At 45.2% G+C, this 21,161-nt stretch overlaps 1 protein-coding gene across 1 annotated transcript; it reads left to right on the top strand.

Annotated features, from left to right (window-relative positions):
- Positions 1-219: 219 nt before the first annotated feature.
- LOC133790453 (NAD(H) kinase 1-like) lies at positions 220-4,378 on the top strand. The gene is made up of 11 exons (XM_062228101.1): positions 220-394; positions 707-860; positions 958-1,077; positions 1,259-1,434; positions 1,775-1,888; positions 2,056-2,150; positions 2,364-2,467; positions 2,586-2,659; positions 3,023-3,101; positions 3,280-3,587; positions 3,679-4,378. The coding sequence occupies exons 1-11, from the start codon at positions 368-370 to the stop codon at positions 3,985-3,987; spliced, it is 1,560 nt and encodes a 519-aa protein (XP_062084085.1). The 5' UTR covers positions 220-367; the 3' UTR covers positions 3,988-4,378.
- Positions 4,379-21,161: the final 16,783 nt, after the last annotated feature.

The raw sequence follows: 21,161 nt of genomic DNA, 5'->3' as shown, positions 1-21,161 counted from the left end.
GGTGATCGACGAAGCAGCAGATAACTGAAGAGAAATAGTTGTTTGTTTTGGGTGGTTGGTTTGGTTAGTTGACTGAGACTCTAAGAGAGAGAGAGATAATATTCTAGCTATATACCAACACTTGTCTTGACTCGCCACGCGTTTGTTTTGGGGAGTGGGGTCCACGCTCCCATATCTTCTTTCTCTTCTAAAATTGAGTTCTTTCCAAGTTCCAATCTTTATTTTATTTTACTTCTCTCACTACCCAATTTTCTCTCCCTATAAGTAAGCAAATCTTTTTGCCGGAAATGCTATGCACTAGTTATATCATACGCTTCTGAAAGATTTTTTCAGGAGAAATCAAAGGGATCCAATTCCAATTTCAGCCATGGCTCCCAGCAAGCTCAATTCCACTGTAATCACCTCTCCTCTCCTCTCTCTCTCTCTCTCTCCCTCTCTCTCTATATATATATATTTATACGTGTGTGTATATGTTGGTGTGGCTGGAATTTGTGTATTTTTATCTTCAGTGTTCAGTTTTGATTTCTTAAAATTAAGGGTGTGAGTTCTCTTCTCTAATGGCTGCTCTAGCTTTTGTGAGATTATAATTTGTGAGTAACTTGGTGTGATTAGATAATCTTGTCTGGGTATTTAGGAATGCATTTATTGTGTTTGATGATATAACTGTATTAGCTTTATAATGGAATGTTGTTGAAACTTTGTTCAGGATGATGAGAGTGTTTCACCCTCACAACCTGAGAATGGTTTTCTCAATTCAATTTCACTTCTGAACTCAGAAAAGGCAGTACAGGAACTTATTCAACAGAATCCAGTTCTGGGAACTGATGATCACCTTAGAGAGTTCTCTGAAGCTTTGAGAAGTAAGATAATTGTTTTTAATGTTTAATTAATTTGAGCTGAATTATGTACACAGATTAAGTATAAGATGCTTATGTTGTATTGAAAATCCCTATCTAGCTGTTGCAAAGGCCTTGAGACGATCTGCTGAAGGAAAAGCTGCTGCTCAAGCTGAGGCTGCTGAATGGAAGCGTAAATTCGAGTTGGAGAGTAAACGTAACTTGAATTTGGAGAGTAAAGGTTTTTTGCTGAACCATATTCTTTGATCACTTGACATATTTCTGTGTATCAATATACTCTTGTTCGAATTTCGGTCTTCATAAAGAAGATGTTTGCTCCATTCTAATTCTTTATAAAAAGATAAATCTGTGAAGATTCTACCTAAATCTTATCTCAAGGATTTTTGTGGATTATGATACAGGCTTGTCACTCAAAGAGCAAAATACCGATGATAAGAAGATAGAGAACTTGGCTTGCCAATCTACTGATCCACTTGAAGACTGCTGTGAAAATAATGGAATATTCTCTCACGAGGTTCTTCGAGATGGAGGAACTAATTCTAATTTCAAGGTGTTTAAAGATAAATATACAAGAAAGGTGATATTCTTGTACTCTTTCAGACATGCACTAATGTCTGATCTTATAAAAAAACATCCCAATTGTTTTGGAACCTTTTATATTTGTAATGGAATTTTTATGGAATCTTATGAAAACAAAGTTTTTTTGTCTTTGTATTGCCTAATCAACTTTTATCTTGTAGACTGTAGAGTATCTTAGTTACTATACTACTACTTTATTTTTGGTTTTTAATGGTTGAACAGATTCTGATTTTCGGGTATAGTTACAATCAGTTGTAAATTTATACAACAGTATATTAAACCTGACATCACTATTCTCTCCAGAGTACGCCATTAAAACCTTATTTTTTCTGAAACAGGCATCGTTTAAATTGTCATGGTGTTGCAAAGGTGAACAGAGTGACCAACACAAGCATGACATTGTCTCATTTGAGAAAGGGAATATAACAACCGCAGAGCGCAGCAGTAAACAGGTATTACTTTGCTATCTCACCGAATGTTATTATGAATTACATAGTTAGTGCAAGCTTCCATCATTTTTGTTTCTAACTTTTCTGTTTCACATCATATTTAAACAAAGAGTTGCATAATGCTGTCATCTTCAGTCTATTGTCTAATTAAACACTTATTTTCATTTCAGATTTCTTTGAAGTGGGAATCTGACCCACAGACTGTGCTTATATTGACCAAGCCAAATTCAACTTCTGTGAAAATTATGTGTTCAGAAATGGTCAGGTGTGGTTGGATACTGAGATATCCTTAGTTTTCTGCTTACAAAAGCGCATTTTGAGTTGTGTTTTTAGTATAAATGCTGGTGTCATGGGTTCTCTGAAATGAAAGATGTCCTACGACTCGATCTTTTTTGCACCCTTAGTAATTTATGAGGCCAATTTTTTTTTGTAAAGTCTGTTTTAACCCCCTCATTCGTCATTGTTTCATTGTAAGCAGATGGTTAAAGCATAAAAGGATGAACATTTATGTGGAACCACGTGTGAAAACTGAACTTCTAACAGAATCACCTGACTTCAACTATGTACATACCTGGAAAGATGGTGAGGAGCAAAGTGTTTTTCATCATCACTAATTTAAAATGATAACATGTAAATACTTTAACTTCTTGATTTTAGTGTTTAAAGTTTAAATTTTAATTCCGTGCTATTTTCTTGACAGACAGTGAAATCACCCTCCTTCACAAAAAAGTTGATCTCGTTGTAACTCTAGGTGGGGATGGGACTGTCCTTTGGGTATGTGATTCCTTACATTTTGAACAATTCATCTTGCCTAGCAGAAATTAATATCATGAAACCATTTGGAAATATTGATATTAGTATAATAAAGAATAGTTGAGAACTCAGAATCCAGCAAAGCTGGTGTATCAAACGATTTCATTATCTGCTTTATCCAGCTGTGTTTTTAAGGAAATTTCTTCAAATCTTGGAGTAACCTACTCAGTGCTATCTCTTAATTGCAGAACTTATTCTTCAAAATGAAGTCTTGAACCTTTGAAATTGAGATTTTGCATAGTTAACATCATTACTTTTACTGTATTGATGTTGTCTCGTAGCATCTAATTTGAGTTGTGCTGACCTTTTACAATTTATTTACAGGCGGCATCCATGTTCAAAGGACCAGTTCCTCCTGTAGTTCCATTTTCTTTAGGGTCTCTTGGCTTCATGACCCGTTTATGTATCCTTTGATTGTGTTTGTGTTCTTTCCACCATGCCAAGTGACAGTAATTTGTGTTCATGATATTTATTATTTATACTTTAGCTTCTCAGTAATAATCTGTTTTGTCTCTTCACAAATAACATGCTTATTACTTTTTCTGTCTGCTCAAAAAAGTTATCTTTAACATATTCTTCAGACAGTGAAAGCTACAAAGAAATCCTTGATTCAATTTTGAAGGGACCCATTAATATAACACTGCGACATCGTTTGATATGCCATGTTATCAGAGATGCTGCTAAAACTGAGTATGAAACTGAAGAACCAATACTTGTTCTGAACGAGGTTACAATTGACCGCGGAATATCATCATACCTCACTTATCTAGAGTGCTACTGTGACAATTCGTTTCTCACATCTGTCCAAGGAGATGGTTTGATTCTATCCACAACATCTGGGAGTACTGCATATTCATTGGCTGCTGGAGGATCAATGGTTCATCCACAGGTACGTAAAGCTGTCATTTTTGTGAGAGACTTCGATGAAATGATAATGTCTATATTACAACTCATTCATCTTCTATATATTATTTGTTCAGGTTCCTGGAATACTGTTTACACCAATTTGTCCTCATTCACTATCGTTTCGACCACTGATAATGCCGGAGCATGTAACATTACGTGTGCAAGTGCCTTTCAACAGCAGAAGCAATGCGTGGGCGTCATTCGATGGCAAGGGCAGGAAAGAGTTGGGACCAGGGGATGCGCTTGTGATTAGTATGGCCCCATGGCCTGTTCCCACAGCATGTCTAGTTGACTCAACTACTGACTTTTTCCGCAGCATACATGAAGGCCTCCATTGGAATCTGAGGAAGGCGCAATCCTTCGATGGCCCTCGGGATTCATAACTAACCCTTTACCTCCTTCTTCTTAGAGCCTTACTTTGCAGTTTCAAGTTTATGACTTGTGTTACGTTTTCTGAAAAAAAGTCTATTTTCCCATATGCAGGGTTAGGAAATATGTGTATTGGGTTATACTCTAGAGTTTAGTCGAGTGATATTAGTGTATAACTTTGTATTCGTGTAAAAGCCACCATTTTGTATGAGAAATTTGTGAACAAAACATGATTTCATATGAGTGTTGCTATAGGTTATCATATGCTGTCGAGCACCACTTATTGTGGCATCATATAAGTGTTTAAATGTAATGGCTTTAAACTTTAAGTGGTGTTGGACACAATATGATGTCTTATTACAATACTCTTATATATACTATTACTTGTACACTTGATACCAAAAATAGTGTGTCACTTGCATTTGGTGTTGACTTTTTTTTTTAAGCTCTTCTTCTCGTTCAAGATATCGAGTCTATTTTTATAGCCTTTTCTTTATAGATATATAATCAACGTTTACACTTCTTAATTTTTGAGATTTTACCCCTGAAAATCAGGATGTATTAACTTTAGTGTGTCTACAAGCAATCACAATAGTCAACGGCATGTGAGGATGTATATGTATATAAATATTATTCTATGCATATAAACATTGAACCTTGCATTTCACTGGTCAAAACGGGGAGCAGGCCGCTAAAGCACAAAAAGAAGCCCAATATGAAGAAGCCTCGTCATCTCAGCTCATAGATGAATCCACCAAAGGCTCAACTTCTCAAGTAAGAAGAGCACCAAGTTCATCACTTTCAACAAAAAATGCTCACTTTATATTCTGACAATGGAGGAAAATCAAGTTCTCTATACTTTTTTGTCACTAATGGGATATCACACCTCTCATTTGACAAGAATCACGAGGTTCCATCTAAAAAACTAATTGTTGATTAGTGGAGTTACTCATGTTTACTTAATATTCTTACATTTATTCTATGTGGGACACCATACTTCAATATCCCCTCAAGACGGTGACGATTTTTCGCTCACTAATCTTATATCACCTGATCACAAGTGACTATTTTTCAACTCGCTTATTTTTTTTGGATCTCAAGTATCTTTTTGCACTATGTGGATCTCGTGTGGCTTGACTCACTCTTTGGATCGAATGCCTGCAAATGAATTGAATCATGATACCATGATAAGAATCATGAGATTCCATCTAAAAACCAATAAGTCTTTCTCTTTTTCCTCATTCATCTATACCATTGTCTCATTGATCCTTTGTCTTTGCCACTGCTGTCTATTTCATTGTTTTTCTATTCCCATTCTTCAACTTCTCTCATCGTACCACAGTTTTTTTAATGTTCTACCTAACTACTCCAAACTTCATAGCTTTTGGTTGACTCTATTATCCTTGGCTTCATCCTCATAACTTTCACAATTTAATCTCAAGTCCATTCTCTGTGTCTTTTTAGGCTATTCTGTTACTCAAAGTGCTTATCTTTGTCTTGATACATCCACATCTCGAGTCTACACCTTTCATCATGTTATGTTTGTTGAGTTTAGCTTTCTTTTTGCTACCATGCTTCGTAGTTGTATATATCTTTATTGATCTCCTTTGACAACATTTCGATCTTAAAAATCTTTGTTCTCTTACGTATTTCTTGAGAGTTGAAATATCCTCTCATGATGATGGTTTATTTCTTTGTCAACGATGTTATAGCTGATCTTCTCACTAAAGCCAATATGGCTTAAGTTAAACCTATTGTTACTCTGCTTGCAATTGTTCCTGTTCTCATTCTTCACTCAGACACTGCTCTAGATGATCCATTTGAGTTCAAAACCATTGCTAGAAGCCTACAATAATATTTGTCTCTCACTCGTCTTGACATTTCTTACGTTGTGAATCAACTTTGTTAGTTCATTAACTGACCTAAAAGTGATGATTGGCTTGTAGTCAAACGTTTATTGCGCTACCTTTGTGACACTCTTGGTCATGAAATTTTGTTCCATTGCCAATCTACTCTTACTCTTCATGCATTTTTAGATGCTAATTGGACTGAAAATACATATGACTTCATCTCCACTAATGCTTATGTTAAATACAAGTCCTCATTCAGAACCAAAATTCTGTTAGAGCCACTTACAAAATATTGTTACAACTAACTTCACAACTAAATTCGTGCCAGCTCAACAACAAAACAGATTCAGTTTAAAACAAGAAAATCACTCAAACAAAATTTACTTTATTTTTGCTACTCTATAAATACATGTAAACAAAATAAAGGAACAGATCTTATTGTGTATTTTTGTGAGGAGCCATTTTTTTAGAGCTTTGAGATGAGTTGTTTTTCCGGTAAAGAAAAGAGAGAAGAACATGAGAGAGTGATAGGGTTTTTCTGTTTCAAGGGAAAAACATAGAAAAGAAAGAGATTAAGGAACAAGATTACCTGTTGAAGCTGTACCAGGAATCTTGAATGCTTGGATGTACCGATTCTTCATTGATTAGTGGATTTGAGAGCTCTCAATCTCTGAGGCAAGCTCAAGAGGATGTAGCCCCAAATTTTGGTGGTCAACCTCTATAAATCTCTATTCTCTCTTCCCTTACTCTCTATTGTGTTTCTTTGTTTGTGATTGAGTTTGGTTGTTGTTTACCGAGATTTTCGGTAACTATACTAATGAAGATTAGCTAAGAATAATGATATGTAATGTAGAAGATTAACACATGATTTTTACGTGGTTGGGGCGTTAATTAGCCTTAGTCCACGAGTCAGTTGTATTAGAGCTTGGAAAGTCTTTTACAATGGAGTTTCTCTCTATTTTTTGACAGAATAACTGTATACAAGTCGAAGAGAGATCCATTTTTCAGTGCTCTATTGCCTGTATTTATAGGCTCGTATGAACACTGGATCTGGGCCGGGTATGACCCGGGCCCATTTAAGATGTGGATATTCTTGGCTTCTCTGGCGGAAGCCCAATATAAAAGATAAAACATACATGGGTCCAAGACTAATTAAGGCCCAATGGGGCGGCCCAAAAGCTACATTTCGCCCGACAAAACAGTGCTTTTGGTCTGGGCACTCCGAGTTACGAGGCAGATTCAGGGGACAAAAACAGTCAGAGTACTTGGCAGTGTAGGTCTGAAACAGTGGCGTACAATCTCGAGGTGGCCTTTTCCGCAGGTGAAAAGTGGGGACAACCCCCACGCGTCGTGGGATGGTTTCAGGGTCACGGATGCTTTTCCTTGCCAAATCGGGTGGACCTAATCCGGGTTCGTTTACCTTTGTCCCTCTTCGTTTACCACAGGCTCGAACCATTTACCAGGCTCCGGGATCGTTTACGTATGCTTCAGTTTCAACTGTAATCCGAACTCTGTACGTCTCCCGGACGACTGTCCTGGATCACCATCCCAGACACCATCCGAGTCCAAATCACACTAGGGCCGTGGCCCTTGGTTACTCCTGTACCAAGCGGGCTTGGGCCGGGCCCACATCCGAACGCCCAGACCATGGGCCTGGACCTTCGTCCCGGGCCCACGACAAGAAATGGGGATAACAGTTGTGTTTGATCAAATGTTTGAGTTCTGAGTAGAAACCCTTGAATGATGTGGTTCGATTTCTGCACATGAGGTTTTTCTAGGTTATCTGAGTAATAAACAAAAGGGAAAGTAACCTAACAAAAGGAAATATCTGATAAAGGGAAATGTCAAGTTTGACCTTGGTGTTATTAATGTGTGTGTGTGAATTGTGTAGGGTCATAAGGGTCAAATCCCTACAGCTTACATGGTTCATCTTGGTTGCAACCCTTTCTCTTGGAGTTCCAAAAAGTAGCGCACAAATTCGCGCTCTTCTTTTGAAGTTGAGTAACGATCTGTTGCGGCTACTGCAACTAAGCTTCATTGGATCTATCCTCTTCTAATTGAACTTGGCATTGTTGATCCTCATCATTACCCAATAATTTATTGTGACAATGTAGGTGCTAACAATCTAGAGTTGGCTTTAGGCATAGGTGAGCAAGACATATGCCTAGGGCCCCAAAATTTGAAAAATGCCATTTTGTATAATATTTTATAAAAAAATCACATTTTACATCTGTTCGAGATTATTACTTTATTAGGGAGCAAGTTGAGAATGGGTTCCTGAGTGTTCTTACTTTGATGATAGACAAGTTGATAAGATTTGTCTCTCAAGGAAGGATCAACTTGATGATGTTCTTACTAAACCTCTAGCTCATCAACAGTTCCACATACTTACTTCCAAGAATGAGGCCTCTCTTCGATCATCCATCTTGCGGGACATAATAAAGATATTGTACGCCCTGATTTTCCCACGGGCTGATTAGCAGGACGAGCCTCAGACTAATCAGGTTTAGTCCGAGGTGCCCACAGGACGAAGATCCTATTTCCAAGGCGGATCTTCTCAGCTCGAGAGGGGCCTCTGAAGGCCACGCCGGGAGAACAGCTCGGAATACGAGCTGTTCGTGTCGCGAGGAGCCTAGGAAGCTCTGAGCCTTTATGAAATCAACGCACGCAAGATAAACGTGCATATATCTGACATCACGTGTCTAATATCCCCTTGACTTCTCGGACACGCAGTAGGAACGTGCGTGTCAGACACCCACGGATGGGTTGGGCCGTGCGGCCCATTATATCCTTCCATGCTGATTAGACCACACTTATGTGTCAGGTTTAGGAATTAATCATGAATGCCACAGAGTGGATATGACAAATGGTAAGGTCACGGGTTGACCTCCCTACCAACTTCCAGGTGCCTTCTCCTATAAATAGGGAGACCCTGGGAGTTGATAGGGGTTGGAAAAAATAGTCTTTGAAGGACTATATACTTTGTAAACAAAATACCCAGAGAGGATGAATAATATTGACTAGTGGAGTAGAAGGATTTTAACCTTTGAACCACTTAAAAACGTGTCTTGAGTCACCTAGTTCATTATAAGATTTCATATCTGTGACGGTTCTACCTTGAGTGCTAATCTCTTTCTCTTCTTCTCTTAATTACCTGTTGCCGAAGAACCGCGTCAACAGTTTGGTGCTTTCGTTGAGAGCAAGTTCGATTAGTACTACCGCAGACATCCAACTATGGTGACCACTCGATCCAGGCATGGTAACGAGACAGAACAGCATGATGGGCAGGAGGCCCACCAGGTTGCCATCCCTGATGAGCAAGCTCCTGAAGTCCAGCAGAGGCCGGGAAAGCAGCCGGCGGGCCAAGACGACACTGGTAGTTCAGCGCCCCGGCCGCCTAATCCGAATCCATGTTATTATTCTGCGGTGGAGATGGAGAATGTTCAGCTGAGGAGCCAGTTAGCAGCAGCTGGTCAGCAAATCCAGGATATTCTGAGCCGACTACCCCCTCTCACAACCAACGGCAACGTTGGAGAGAGGCAAGGCGAGGCTCCTAAGTCTCGCCGGAGTAATCGGTCCAGGCATAGCCGTTCGGGTAGACTTCCTGCAGCCAACTCCACCCCTTCATCACACCATCAGGAGGCAAACCTCAGGGAAATGCCTCGGACCGGACAGCAGCAGTACAGCCGTTCGGTTAGGACGTCAACCCCTAGCTCTCAGCCTTCCTCGAGAACGCCAGAAGAGATCGAGGAAATTCCCGAAGAAGGGCCGAGGAAAGCCAGAGACGTTAGCCCGTCCTCGAAGGACGTCCAGTTCCTCGTCCAGCTTGCCCAACGCGGGACCAGCAAGCTGGCAGGGCCGAGAGGCCCCCACCAAATTTAGTCCGTCCGGACGGCACTAGGATCGCCTCCCCGGTCAGGCATCCTCCTTCTCCCATCAGATATCCGTCTCCTCAGCCCGTCCGAGACATCCCGACCTACGGAAATAGCAGGAGGGGCCCGCCGTCAGCTGGACCCTTCTGGCGCGGCGGGGTGCCGGAGGAAGGATCAGGTCATAGCCGCCAAAGACGCACCCCGAGCCTGTCCAACAGGAGTCACTGGACCGGTAGTGGACGGAGTGATTTCTCGAGAGGAGACCTGCGCCAGCGACTAAGTTCGGCACAAAGTCACCATACTACCCAGGGAGGCGACCTTCGAGATCGCCTCAATTCTCACAGAGAGGATCGAGTTAGGGATGGTAGCCAGGCCCGCTCAGTGGGGATCCGATCCGAAGTACGTAACGGTGGAAATGTCCCAAATAACCTATCTCAAGATAGGAGGGGCAACAACCCACCTAATATGTACAACGGGACCGGAGCTGTTGAACAGCCCCGGAATAACCCAGGATCTCAGGACAAAACCCTAGAGCGCCTAACTCAGATGGAGGAGCTGATGAAGAAGCTCCTATCGGAAAAAGAAAAAGACGAATATGATTCAGGGGACGAGATGGAACTCTTCGCCCCCAATATAGCAGCAACGGCATACCCTTCTGGTTTTCGTATGCCCCATCTGTCAAAGTTCAACGGGGATGGAGACCCGTCTGACCACTTAGGGATGTTCAACACCCTAATGATGGCCCATAACATTGGCCCGGAGCTGCGTTGCTTGATCTTTCCCTCCACCCTGATTGGACCTGCCAGGCAGTGGTTCAAGCAGAGTAAAAGGCAGTCAATCAGCTCCTGGAAGACCTTCTCGGCGGACTTCAAGAGGGCATTCCGCGCCTCTCAGGCCGCCCGGGTCCAGGCCGATTCTTTAGCTAACGTGAGGCAGAAGCCCGGTGAGACGTTGAAAGCCTACTTGAGCAGATTCGCAAATGTCGCTGCTCGAGCAAGGGATGCTGACGATAGCTCCAAACTAATGGCTATGAGGACCGGGATCCTAGTTGGCAGAGACCTGTGGAAAGATATTCAAAGGAGGGGAGTCAGCTCGGTTAGCGAATTCCTTAACAGAGCCCAAGAGTGGATAAACTTGGAAGAAGCTGAAGCTTCGGCCGCCGGGACTAGCCAGGTCCCTGAGAAGACCGTTGGGATGGAGACGGAGATCGTAGTGGCGACTCCCGACGTCGCGCAGAATAACCAGCCCGGTGGTAGCAAAAGAAAAGGACATGGTGAAAACAACCAGCACGGCCAGAAGAAGAATAAGTCTGTGGATAAGTTCAAGCCTGTGTTCACAACCTATGCCGAGCTCACCCAGACCAGGGAAAATATTTTCCTGGCCAACACTACTCGGGTCCCCTGGAAGAGGCCGGAGCCATTGAAGCACCCTAAGGGAAGGAGAGACGCTTCCAAATTCTGCTGTTTTCATAACGACGTCGGGCACAATACCGACGACTGCAGACACCTCAAAGATGAAATCGAGACTCTCATCCGAGCAGGTCCATTGGCGCAATACTCGCGGAACCGGGTCCCGGCAAGTCGACCCGTTCCGGAGGTCCCAGCCAGTCAGCCCGGGCGTCAGGCAGATCAGGACGTCCTTCCCCCCGTGGTCGAGGGAGAGATATCCACCATCTCTGGAGGACCACACATGGCCAGCACGAGTAGGGGCGCCCATAAGAGGTATGTGAATGAATTAAAGGCCCACAACGGAGCGGAGTTCGCCCCGGAACAGCGTCAATCAAAACAGCAACGATTAGAGAAAAAACCGATAACTTTCACGGAGGAGGACGCAGGCCATGCCCAATTCCCTCATAACGATCCCTTGGTCGTAGCAGTCCAGCTCGCCAACCGGAAAGTAAGGAGAGTGTTGGTGGACAATGGGAGCTCGGTGAACCTCCTGTTCCGATCCACCTTAGAAAAAATGGGTCTGACTGTTGCCGAGCTTAAGGCAACCTCGATGATGCTATATGGTTTTTCAGGAGAAGGATCAGCAGCGATAGGAACAATCGAGCTGGTGATCACCCTAGGACAGGAGTCCCGAACAGTGTCCAAACTACTCGAATTCGTGGTCATTGACTGCTCCGCTGCCTACAATGCCATTTTGGGCCGACCTACGCTCATAGCCTTCGAGGCTATCACTTCCATCCGGCACCTCGCCATGAAGTTCCCTACTTCAACAGGGGTCTGTACTATCAAGGGCGATTAGCTCGCTACCAGGGAATGCTACAGCATTTCCATGAAGGGAAAATCTAAACCCGGGCAGGTGACGATGGCCATTCAGGATGAAGAGGAATCTTAGGGACCCAAGGCGGCTCCTGAGATTGAAAAACCTCAGATTTCCGAAGACGAAAAGCCCGCCCTGAGTGAGGATATTGACCCCCGTGTAGGCGAGGACAGGTCCGAGCTACAAGCTATTGAGGAGCTCGAGGAGGTGAGCATCGATAAAAAAAACCCATCACGGACGGTTAAGCTCGGAAAGAACCTCTGCGATAAAAGAAAGGCGGAGCTGACTACGTTTCTGCAGAAAAACCTAGACGTATTCGCATGGTCGCATGAGGACATGATAGGAATCAGCCCGAGCATCATCATGCACACGCTCCACCTGGATAAAAGCGTCCCTGCCAAGTCTCAAAAACAGAGGCGTCTGGGAACAACTTGAGCCGAGGCCCTCGAAGAAGAGGTGGCCCGGCTCAAAAAGTGTGGCTTTATTCGTGAAGCCAAGTTTCCAATTTGGGTCGCCAATCCCGTGCTAGTTCCAAAGCCCAACGGGAAGTGGCGGACCTGTATTGACTTCTCCGACTTGAATAAAGCCTGCCCCAAGGATTGCTTTCCATTGCCAAGGATCGATCAATTGGTGGATGCCACGGCGGGGCACGAGCTCATGTCCTTCATGGACGCGTACTCAGGCTACAATCAGATCGCGATGAATCCGGCAGACCAGGAGCATACCAGCTTCATGACCCCGACTAATGTCTATTGTTATAAGGTCATGCCGTTTGGTCTGAAGAATGCCGGAGCTACCTACCAAAGGCTAGTGAACAGAATGTTCGCGGACCAGATCGGGAAAAACATGGAAGTGTACGTCGATGATATGCTTGTCAAGTCAAAGACTGCCAGCAACCACGTTGCCGACCTAGAAGAATGTTTTAACATACTGCGTGAATATGGCATGAGTCTCAATCCTCAGAAGTGCACTTTCGGTGTTGCATCGGGGAAATTCTTGGGTTTCATAGTCAATACCCGAGGAATCGAGGCAAACCCCGACAAGATCAGGTCACTACTCGAGCTTCCTTCCCCCAGGTCGCGGAAAGATGTCCAAGGCCTCACAGGAAGAGTGGCAGCACTGAACCAGTTCGTTTCCAAGTCGACCGATAAGTGTTTACCCTTCTACAACCTGCTCCGGGGAAACAAGAAATTCGAATGGACAGTGGAGTGCGAAAGCGCATTCCTCGACCTGAAAGCGCATTTGGCTGAACCGCCTGTGCTATCAAAACCCAAGGTAGGAGAACCTCTTTTCCTCTACATGGTCGTCACTGAGGACGTAGCTAGTGCCGTTCTGGTGCGAGAAGAGGACCAGGCTTAGAAACCGGTCTATTACATCAGCAAGAGACTCCTTGGAGCTGAATCAAGATATCCAATGATGGAGAAAATGGCGTTCTGCCTAATCACGGCCTCGCGAAAGCTCAGGCCATACTTCCAGTCCCACTCTATACACGTCATGACCGATCAGCCTTTAAGACAGGTTTTGCAAAAGCCTGAAGCATCGGGACGCTTGCTAAAGTGGGCTGTCGAACTCAGTTAGTTCGAGATTTTCTATACTCCCCGAACTACCATAAAAAGTCAGGCCTTGGCCGACTTCGTGGCGGAATGCACGGGATTCCAGGAGATTCCATCAGGAGACTCACCTCAGGTCGCCTCCCCCCACTCATCGTGGAAGATCTTCGTTGATGGCTCATCTAACGAGAACGGCTCCGGGGCCGGAATCATTCTGATATCCCCAGAGGGACATAGATTCCACTTGGCGCTAAGGTTCGGGTTCAAGGCATCTAACAACGAGGCAGAGTACGAGGCTTTGTTGGCTGGACTTAGGATAGCTAGTGAGCTAAAGGCGAGCTCTGTCCAATGCTTCAGCGATTCCCAGCTCGTGGTGAACCAGGTTCTAGGCGAATATCAGGCGCGGGGACCCAAGATGGCCGCCTATTTGGAAAAAGTAAAGTCCGAACTGTCTGCGTTTGGGCGAGGGTCAATCGAACAGATACCTCGGGAGCAGAACGCCAACGCAGATACTCTCGCCAAGCTCGCCACCTCGGGCGAGACAGAAACCCTAGGGTTGGTGCCAGTTGAGTTCGTGGAGAATCCTAGCATAGACAGGGATCGGGCGGAAATTGAAATGATTGACATCAGGCCGACCTGGATGACTCCCATTATTGAGTATCTCGTCGAGGGCAAGTTACCCGAAGGGCGCAACGACGCACGGCGGGTCCTTTATCAAGCTCCGAGATATACGCTAGTCGAAGGGGTGTTGTACCGACGTGGGCATTCCCTACCTCTCCTCCGGTGCGTTCTTCCAAGTGAAGCGAAGGCCATCCTGCAAGAAGTTCATGAAGGATTCTGTGGAGACCACACTGGGGGGCAAAGCCTGGCTTTTAAGGTTCTCAGGCAAGGTTATTACTGGCCGACTTTGTCCAAAGACTCGATCTCATATGTAAAAAGGTGCGACAAGTGTCAGCGATTCGCTGCGGTTGCCCGAGCTCCTCCTGTCGAGCTAAAAATGATTTCGTCTCCCTGGCCATTTGCCGTTTGGGGGATAGATCTAGTAGGCGCCCTGCCTACCGGAAAGGGCGGGGTCCGTTACGCCGTAGTAGCCATTGACTACTTCACCAAGTGGGCCGAGGCAGAGCCGTTGGCGACAATAACATCGAAAAAGGTGTTAGACTTCGTGGTTAAAAGCATCATATGTCGATTTGGCCTACCTAAGAAAATCGTCTCCGATAACGACACTCAATTTGACAGCGATCTGTTCACCGAATTTTGCGAAAGGCACGGAATTGTGAAAAGCTTCTCATCCGTGGCCTATCCCCAGGCGAACGGCCAGGTCGAGGCTGTCAACAAAACTCTGAAGGCGAGCCTCAAGAAAAGGCTAGATGAGGCAAAGGGGATCTGGCCAGAACAGCTCCCCCAAGTCTTGTGGGCATACCGGACCTCACATCGGACTCCCACGGGTCACACGCCTTTCTCCCTAACCTTTGGGAGTGAAGCAGTCCTCCCTGTGGAGGTTAAAGTTCTGTCACATAGGGTCCAGCACTACGACCAAGACAGGAACTCCGAGCTCCTATGCCATTCCCTAGACTTAGTGGATGAAAGGCGAGAAGATTCACAACTCCAGCTCGCCCATTATCAACAGAAGATCACTTGCTACTTCAACACTAAGGTAAAAAGATGTGCCTTTAGCGTCGGCGATTTGGTCCTAAGGAGAGTTTTCCTGGCCGGGAAAGATCCCAAAGATGGGATTTTGGGACCAAACTGGGAAGGACCATACCAGGTCATCGAAGTCATCAAAGAGGGAACTTATAAGTTAGCTCGGCTTGGTGGAGGGGCGGTCCCGCGGACATGGAATGCCATCCACCTAAAGAAATACTATCAATGAGCCACTTGTAAGGCCTAGAAGGTCACTTTCCGTGTATAAATAAAAATCAAATGTTTCTCTTTATTTGCAAGTGTGATTTTAAAGTAACCACGAAAGACCCTTTCCCAGTTACTTGGGGGGCATATGGTACCTGGATATAACCAGGTCTCCTTAACGACTTAGGTGTTAGTTTTTATCCATGGATAAGAGTTATCACAAACTAAGCCCTATCCTGGTTTTAACCAGGTCATAAAACTTAGAAGTTAACTAAAATTTATTGACCGCGGTTCTTCTTTAAAGAGCCCGGGATATGGATAAAAGTTGACGCGAACTAAGTTTTCAAAATAAGTTCCTGGTTTTAACCAGGTCATAAAACTTAGAAGTTAACTAAAATTTATTGACCGCGGTTCTTCTTTAAAGAGCCCGGGATATGGATAAAAGTTGACGCGAACTAAGTTTTCAAAATAAGTTCCTGGTTTTAACCAGGTCATAAAACTTAGAAGTTAACTAAAATTTATTGACCGCGGTTCCTCTTTAAAGAGCCCGGGATATGGATAAAAGTTGACGCGAACTAAGTTTTCAAAATAAGTTCCTGGTTTTAACCAGGTCATGAAACTTAGGGGTTAACTTTAATTTTGATCGTGGCTCTTCTTTAAAAGCCCGGGATATAAATAACGGTTAGCCCGAACTAAATTCATAAAAATGAAAAGATGAATTGTAGCCAAAAGCATAAAAAAAAAAATATATATGTTAAAGTTGCTGAGCAAATTGTCTCAAGGTGGAAACACCTCATGAAAAATTACAACGGAAAATAAAATAGTTCAAAATGCCCAAAGAGAAATATCCTAAGCCCCACCAGTTGGCCCTTTGGAGGTCGCGGTCTCGTCCTGCTCCACTGCGACAGAGGCCTCTCCAGTCTCCGAGGGAGGTACCTCTTTATTTAGGCGGGCTTGGAGCTTCGGCAGCAAAAACGCCCAGAGGTCCTGCGGCATGAAAGAAAAGTCCGCATCCGGGTTGTGGGACCAGCAATGATAGAACAGGTCTTGCAAGGACTGCTCCGAGACGGCCCGTTCAGCTTCCATGGCGGCCTGGGCCTCGGTCTTCGCTACCTCGAGATCTGTCCGCGACGCGGCCAGGGATTTTTTAAGCTCTCGGTTCTTGGAGCGGATCTTCTCTAGCTCGGCTTTAGAGGCCTCCAGCGCGTCTTTCGCCTCCTAAGCCTCCTGGAGGGCGGTCTGGCGCTCAGCCTCCACACCCTCGAGCTGGGCCTTGGTCCTAGCGATGCCTCTGTATGCGGCAGCAATGCCCTGCAAGAAAGGAAGGATAAATTAGCTAACTGGAAGAAAAAAGGCGGCGTGTGAGTGTTAAAGCTCTAAAAGAATGGGGCAGTTTACCGTTAGGGTCATGTCCATCGAAGACTCCATAACTCGGACCGGGCTCGTTGTTTCGATGGCCCGGAGCTCCCTCTCCCTGAGCTTGTAGAAGTGGCTGACGGCATAGCTAGCCGACTCATACACCGTCCCCCGGAATGCTTCTGGCATCTTCTCCAGATCCTGGGGATCGACCGGGATACGTACATCCGGGGCTGCCGCGGCCGGATTCCCGATCTCTATTACCCCGTCCTGGGCGGCTAATGGAGATCGTTGGGGTGGCGGGGGCATGGGCCCTGTCCTGGCAACAGGAAGGATCACCCCCGCGACCTGGGATGGAGGGGCTTTCTCCTTCTCCTTAGCCGGGGATTTGGTGGAGGTCCCGGCCGAGCCCTTGGACTCTCGAAGCCTTTTCAACCTTGGCCCCGCTGGGGGGTTCCCGCCGAAGACCACTCCCCGCAGATTACCTCCGGGCTGAGACATCTCTTCTGCCAAGAACAAAAAACATGGTTATTACAAGGTAGCAATCATGTAGAAATAGAGGCAAAAGGTTTAAAGGCAATGAGTAAGCGAATACTAAGGGAGCCCTACCCCTCGAGCTGGAAGAGTCTAAGACGATTATCTCACGAACTGGCGCAGGTTCTAGGTCCGGTTCCGACTCGGGGCTGGACTCTTCTACATACTGCCTAATCCCCGGAGCATAGATGCCCCTCTGGAGCGCCGGCCACGTGCGTAAGTTGGTCCCATACTCCTAAAAAAGGATCGACCTAAAAGCTAAGGTGTTATCTACTGCTACGGTACCCCTAGGCCGACTCTCTTGGTGATCCAGCACGAGCCGGTCAACACAATGGAGCAAGAGCGTGTCCAGGTCCGGGTTCCTCGGGTGGCGATGGACGAGCTGCCTAGGATTGAACCTAACCAGCCGGGGGTCTGCAGTGGCCCTATCTACATTCTTAAATAAGTAAGGATTACCTTGGCTGGAGGGACCCGCGGCTGCTCCGGATTGGACCCTCTCCTCGTCCATCCTCTGGGCGACCTCCAAGGTCCTCTTCCTACTCCTCACGAGAGGAACTTCGTCACTCTCTTCCTCACCTTCGTCGTCTGCGATCTCCTCCGCGACGATCGGTCTGTTGTCGCGAGCTGGGGGCGGCCCCCGGGGCCTCTTCAAATTCAAAGTCTGATTTGGGAAAATCAGCTTGCAGAATACCATCGTCTCGTCGGTCACGAGCACGCGGTAGTCTTTCTCACTGGGGGGCAGGCTCGCCAGTGTGTCGTATTGACCCCCGAGGGTCACGGATTTCTCGGTCCTCGCGTAGATGGCTGCAAGATTGGTTGACGTCAGAAGTGAGATAAGGAGGGAGCTAAAATAAGATAACCCTTAAAAGGCGGGCTAAGGTCAAGGACCACTTACGAGGGCGATTAAAGTAATGATGATCGCAGTTGCGGAGCCCAGTTGACATGAAAAACTGGTCCTTGAAGTCATTCGGGTGGCTCGGCAGCTCGATGACCGCCGCTGTATTAGGGAAACGGGTTAAGTAATAGAACCCGTCGCCTCGCCCCCGCTGGTCCGGGCTGGCTTTGAGGCAAAAGAAGTATAGAATATCAGCAGGAGTGGGGACCTCCCACTCGTGCTTTTGAAATAAATACCTCAACCCCGCCAGCAGACGGTAGGAGTTGGGGGGGAGCTGAAATGGGGCCAACCCCACATAATTCAGGAAGTCGGCGAAGTACTGGTCCAGGGGGAGGAAGGCCCCTGCCTTGAAGTGTTCACCGCTCCAGGCCGCGAACGATTCATCGAGCGGCGTGCAGCTCCGCTCGCCCTCTGCGGCAGGTCGGGCAATCACTGAGGCTTTCCCTAAGGGAATGTTGTGGGTGATGAAGAGTTTGGTGATCTTGGCCTGCTCAGTTATCTTCGAGACGATTCTCTCCGCCTCGAAAAATGCGTCAGGGGCCACCTCGGCCTGTTTCTCCACGGCCGGGCCAAAGTGGGGAATCGGCGAGCTGGGCATCACCGCCTTTCCTTTATCTTGTTGGGAGGCCAAGCTTCCCACGTTCTTCTGGGGCAGGTTCTTCTTCGGGGCCATCTGGTCGCCTATCGAACAAAAGAAAACACTTTAGAAAAGGCGACCCAAGCAGAAGGATGAAGCAAGTGTTAATTACACGAGCTGGGGTAAGCCCAACCCGTGGAGAGTAGAACCACGCGGTTCAATGAACACGCGCCTAGGCCCTCAACAGATCCCAGATTACTCGGAATTCGTGTGTCAGGGGGCTCAGAGTAAAAATTTGCCTTGGGGGGAAAGTTTCAATAGGCAAAACGTGCAAAACCGCTTTTGAAGCGTATTCCCTAAGCTACCCGGTTTTGCACCCAAAATTCCTAAAGGTCCTACCCAGAAATTGTCCCTGAAGAAACACCTTGAAACCCATATTCTAAAACGATTCCTGCAACAGGCGTGCCCTAATCTAAGAAGGGCCGTCACCCTCCATATCCACACAACCCAGAAAACCCCTGCATGTGGCTACAGTAAATTTTTTTACCTAAGCTACAGTGGCATGCTTTCAAAGTAAACTGGGAGATTGCTGCGCTGGTAGGAGCTTCGTTGGTACAGTGGCTTCAAAGGCTTTGAAGAAACTCGTACGCTTAGGCTTCGTGAACGGAGAAGATGAAAACATCAGAGATGAGGGTTTCGTCCTTCGGAGAGTCAGAGAATGGAGAAGGAAATATGAGAAATTTTTGAATGATAGGGTGGCCCGTGTGTAGGGTAGCCACCCCCTCTTTATACAAGGGGAGGATCACGTGTAAAAGGCTCTTGGAAGACCCTCCACTCGAAATGTGAAACGACGGCTGGTCAGTAGGCTAGGCCATTTAGTGCGGTTCTCGTAGAGTGTACCGTCGCCACCCACGACGCTCCACGTATCAGACGCCTACGAGAAGAATGGAATGCGAAGGGTTGTGGGGGAAGTCTAAAAGCCCCTACTGTGGTCTCCTATACATGACGTCATATACCACGAGCAGGAGCTTGGGGGGCAGATGTACGCCCTGATTTTCCCACGGGCTGATTAGCAGGACGAGCCTCAGACTAATCAGGTTTAGTCCGAGGTGCCCACAGGACGAAGATCCTATTTCCAGGGCGGATCTTCTCAGCTCGAGAGGGGCCTCTGAAGGCCACGCCGGGAGAACAGCTCGGAATACGAGCTGTTCGTGTCACGAGGAGCCCAGGAAGCTCTGAGCCTTTATGAAATCAACGCACGCAAGATAAACGTGCATATATCTGACATCACGTGTCTGATATCCCCTTGACTTCTCGGACACGCAGTAGGAACGTGCGTGTCAGACACCCACAGATGGGTTGGGCCGTGCGGCCCATTATATCCTTCCATGCTGATTAGACCACACTTATGTGTCAGGTTTAGGAATTAATCATGAATGCCACAGAGTGGATATGACAAATGGTAAGGTCACGGGATGACCTCCCTACCAACTTCCAGGTGCCTTCTCCTATAAATAGGGAGACCCTGGGAGTTGATAGGAGTTGGAAAAAATAGTCTTTGAAGGACTATATACTTTGTAAACAAAATACCCAGAGATGATGAATAATATTGACTAGTGGAGTAGAAGGATTTTAACCTTTGAACCACTTAAAAACGTGTCTTGAGTCACCTAGTTCATTATATAAGATTTCATATCTGTGACGGTTCTACCTTGAGTGCTAATCTCTTTCTCTTCTTCTCTTAATTACCTGTTGCCGAAGAACCGCGTCAACAGATATCATAAAAGTTAACCATTTATAATGAGAATATCAATTATAATGAATTAAATTCACTATTCCACACAGCCATTTATATATTTAGATAAAAAAAGCTAATGCCATAATTCACAAATTCTATCACCCCTAAATTTTTACAATGCCAATGTTAACAAGTTTTATGAACGATCCAATTAAGTGTAAATGAGATGAAAACAACACGAACTTAATCCGATTAAGGAGAAATATTATTGAAAAATGCATTGGAATGAGCATTCTAGATATCTAAAATAGCAATTCTCATACAACATGATTGCAAGTAATCCTAAAATTAAGAAATAAAAATTTGATAAATAGCTTGTCACGTCGTAACAATGATTTTTAAAAAATGGTAGGTATAACAACATTAAGAAAGCTAGTTGACATTTCAATGATGATGGATGATGCAATTTGATGTAAAAAGGAATGACATAAGAAAGAAAGAATATATTTATCATTAATTTAAAAGGGTATTTATACATATTAATTAAGATAAATTCATTAATGAAAAACCAACCCATTAAGGAAACAATTTTGTATCATTTTATTTCACTAACTATCCCTCAACTAACTAATCATTTTTGGTTCATATTTAGTATATTCCCCTAAAAAAATACATAATAATTGAGACATAAGATGTTGAATAA

Source organism: Humulus lupulus, chromosome 7 (genome assembly GCF_963169125.1).
Source record: "Humulus lupulus chromosome 7, drHumLupu1.1, whole genome shotgun sequence".
In the NCBI taxonomy this organism is placed as follows: domain Eukaryota; kingdom Viridiplantae; phylum Streptophyta; class Magnoliopsida; order Rosales; family Cannabaceae; genus Humulus; species Humulus lupulus.
The sequence above is the reverse complement of the archived record's forward strand: the minus strand, read 5'-3'. Positions and strand labels throughout refer to the sequence as shown.

Coding starts and splice junctions, on each gene's coding strand:
- LOC133790453 (XM_062228101.1), top strand. CDS start 368: ATGGCTCCCAGCAAGCTCAATTCCACT. Junction 3,102..3,279: donor TGGCTTCATGACCCGTTTAT/GTATCCTTTGAT, acceptor CATATTCTTCAG/ACAGTGAAAGCTACAAAGAA. Junction 3,588..3,678: donor GATCAATGGTTCATCCACAG/GTACGTAAAGCT, acceptor TTATTTGTTCAG/GTTCCTGGAATACTGTTTAC.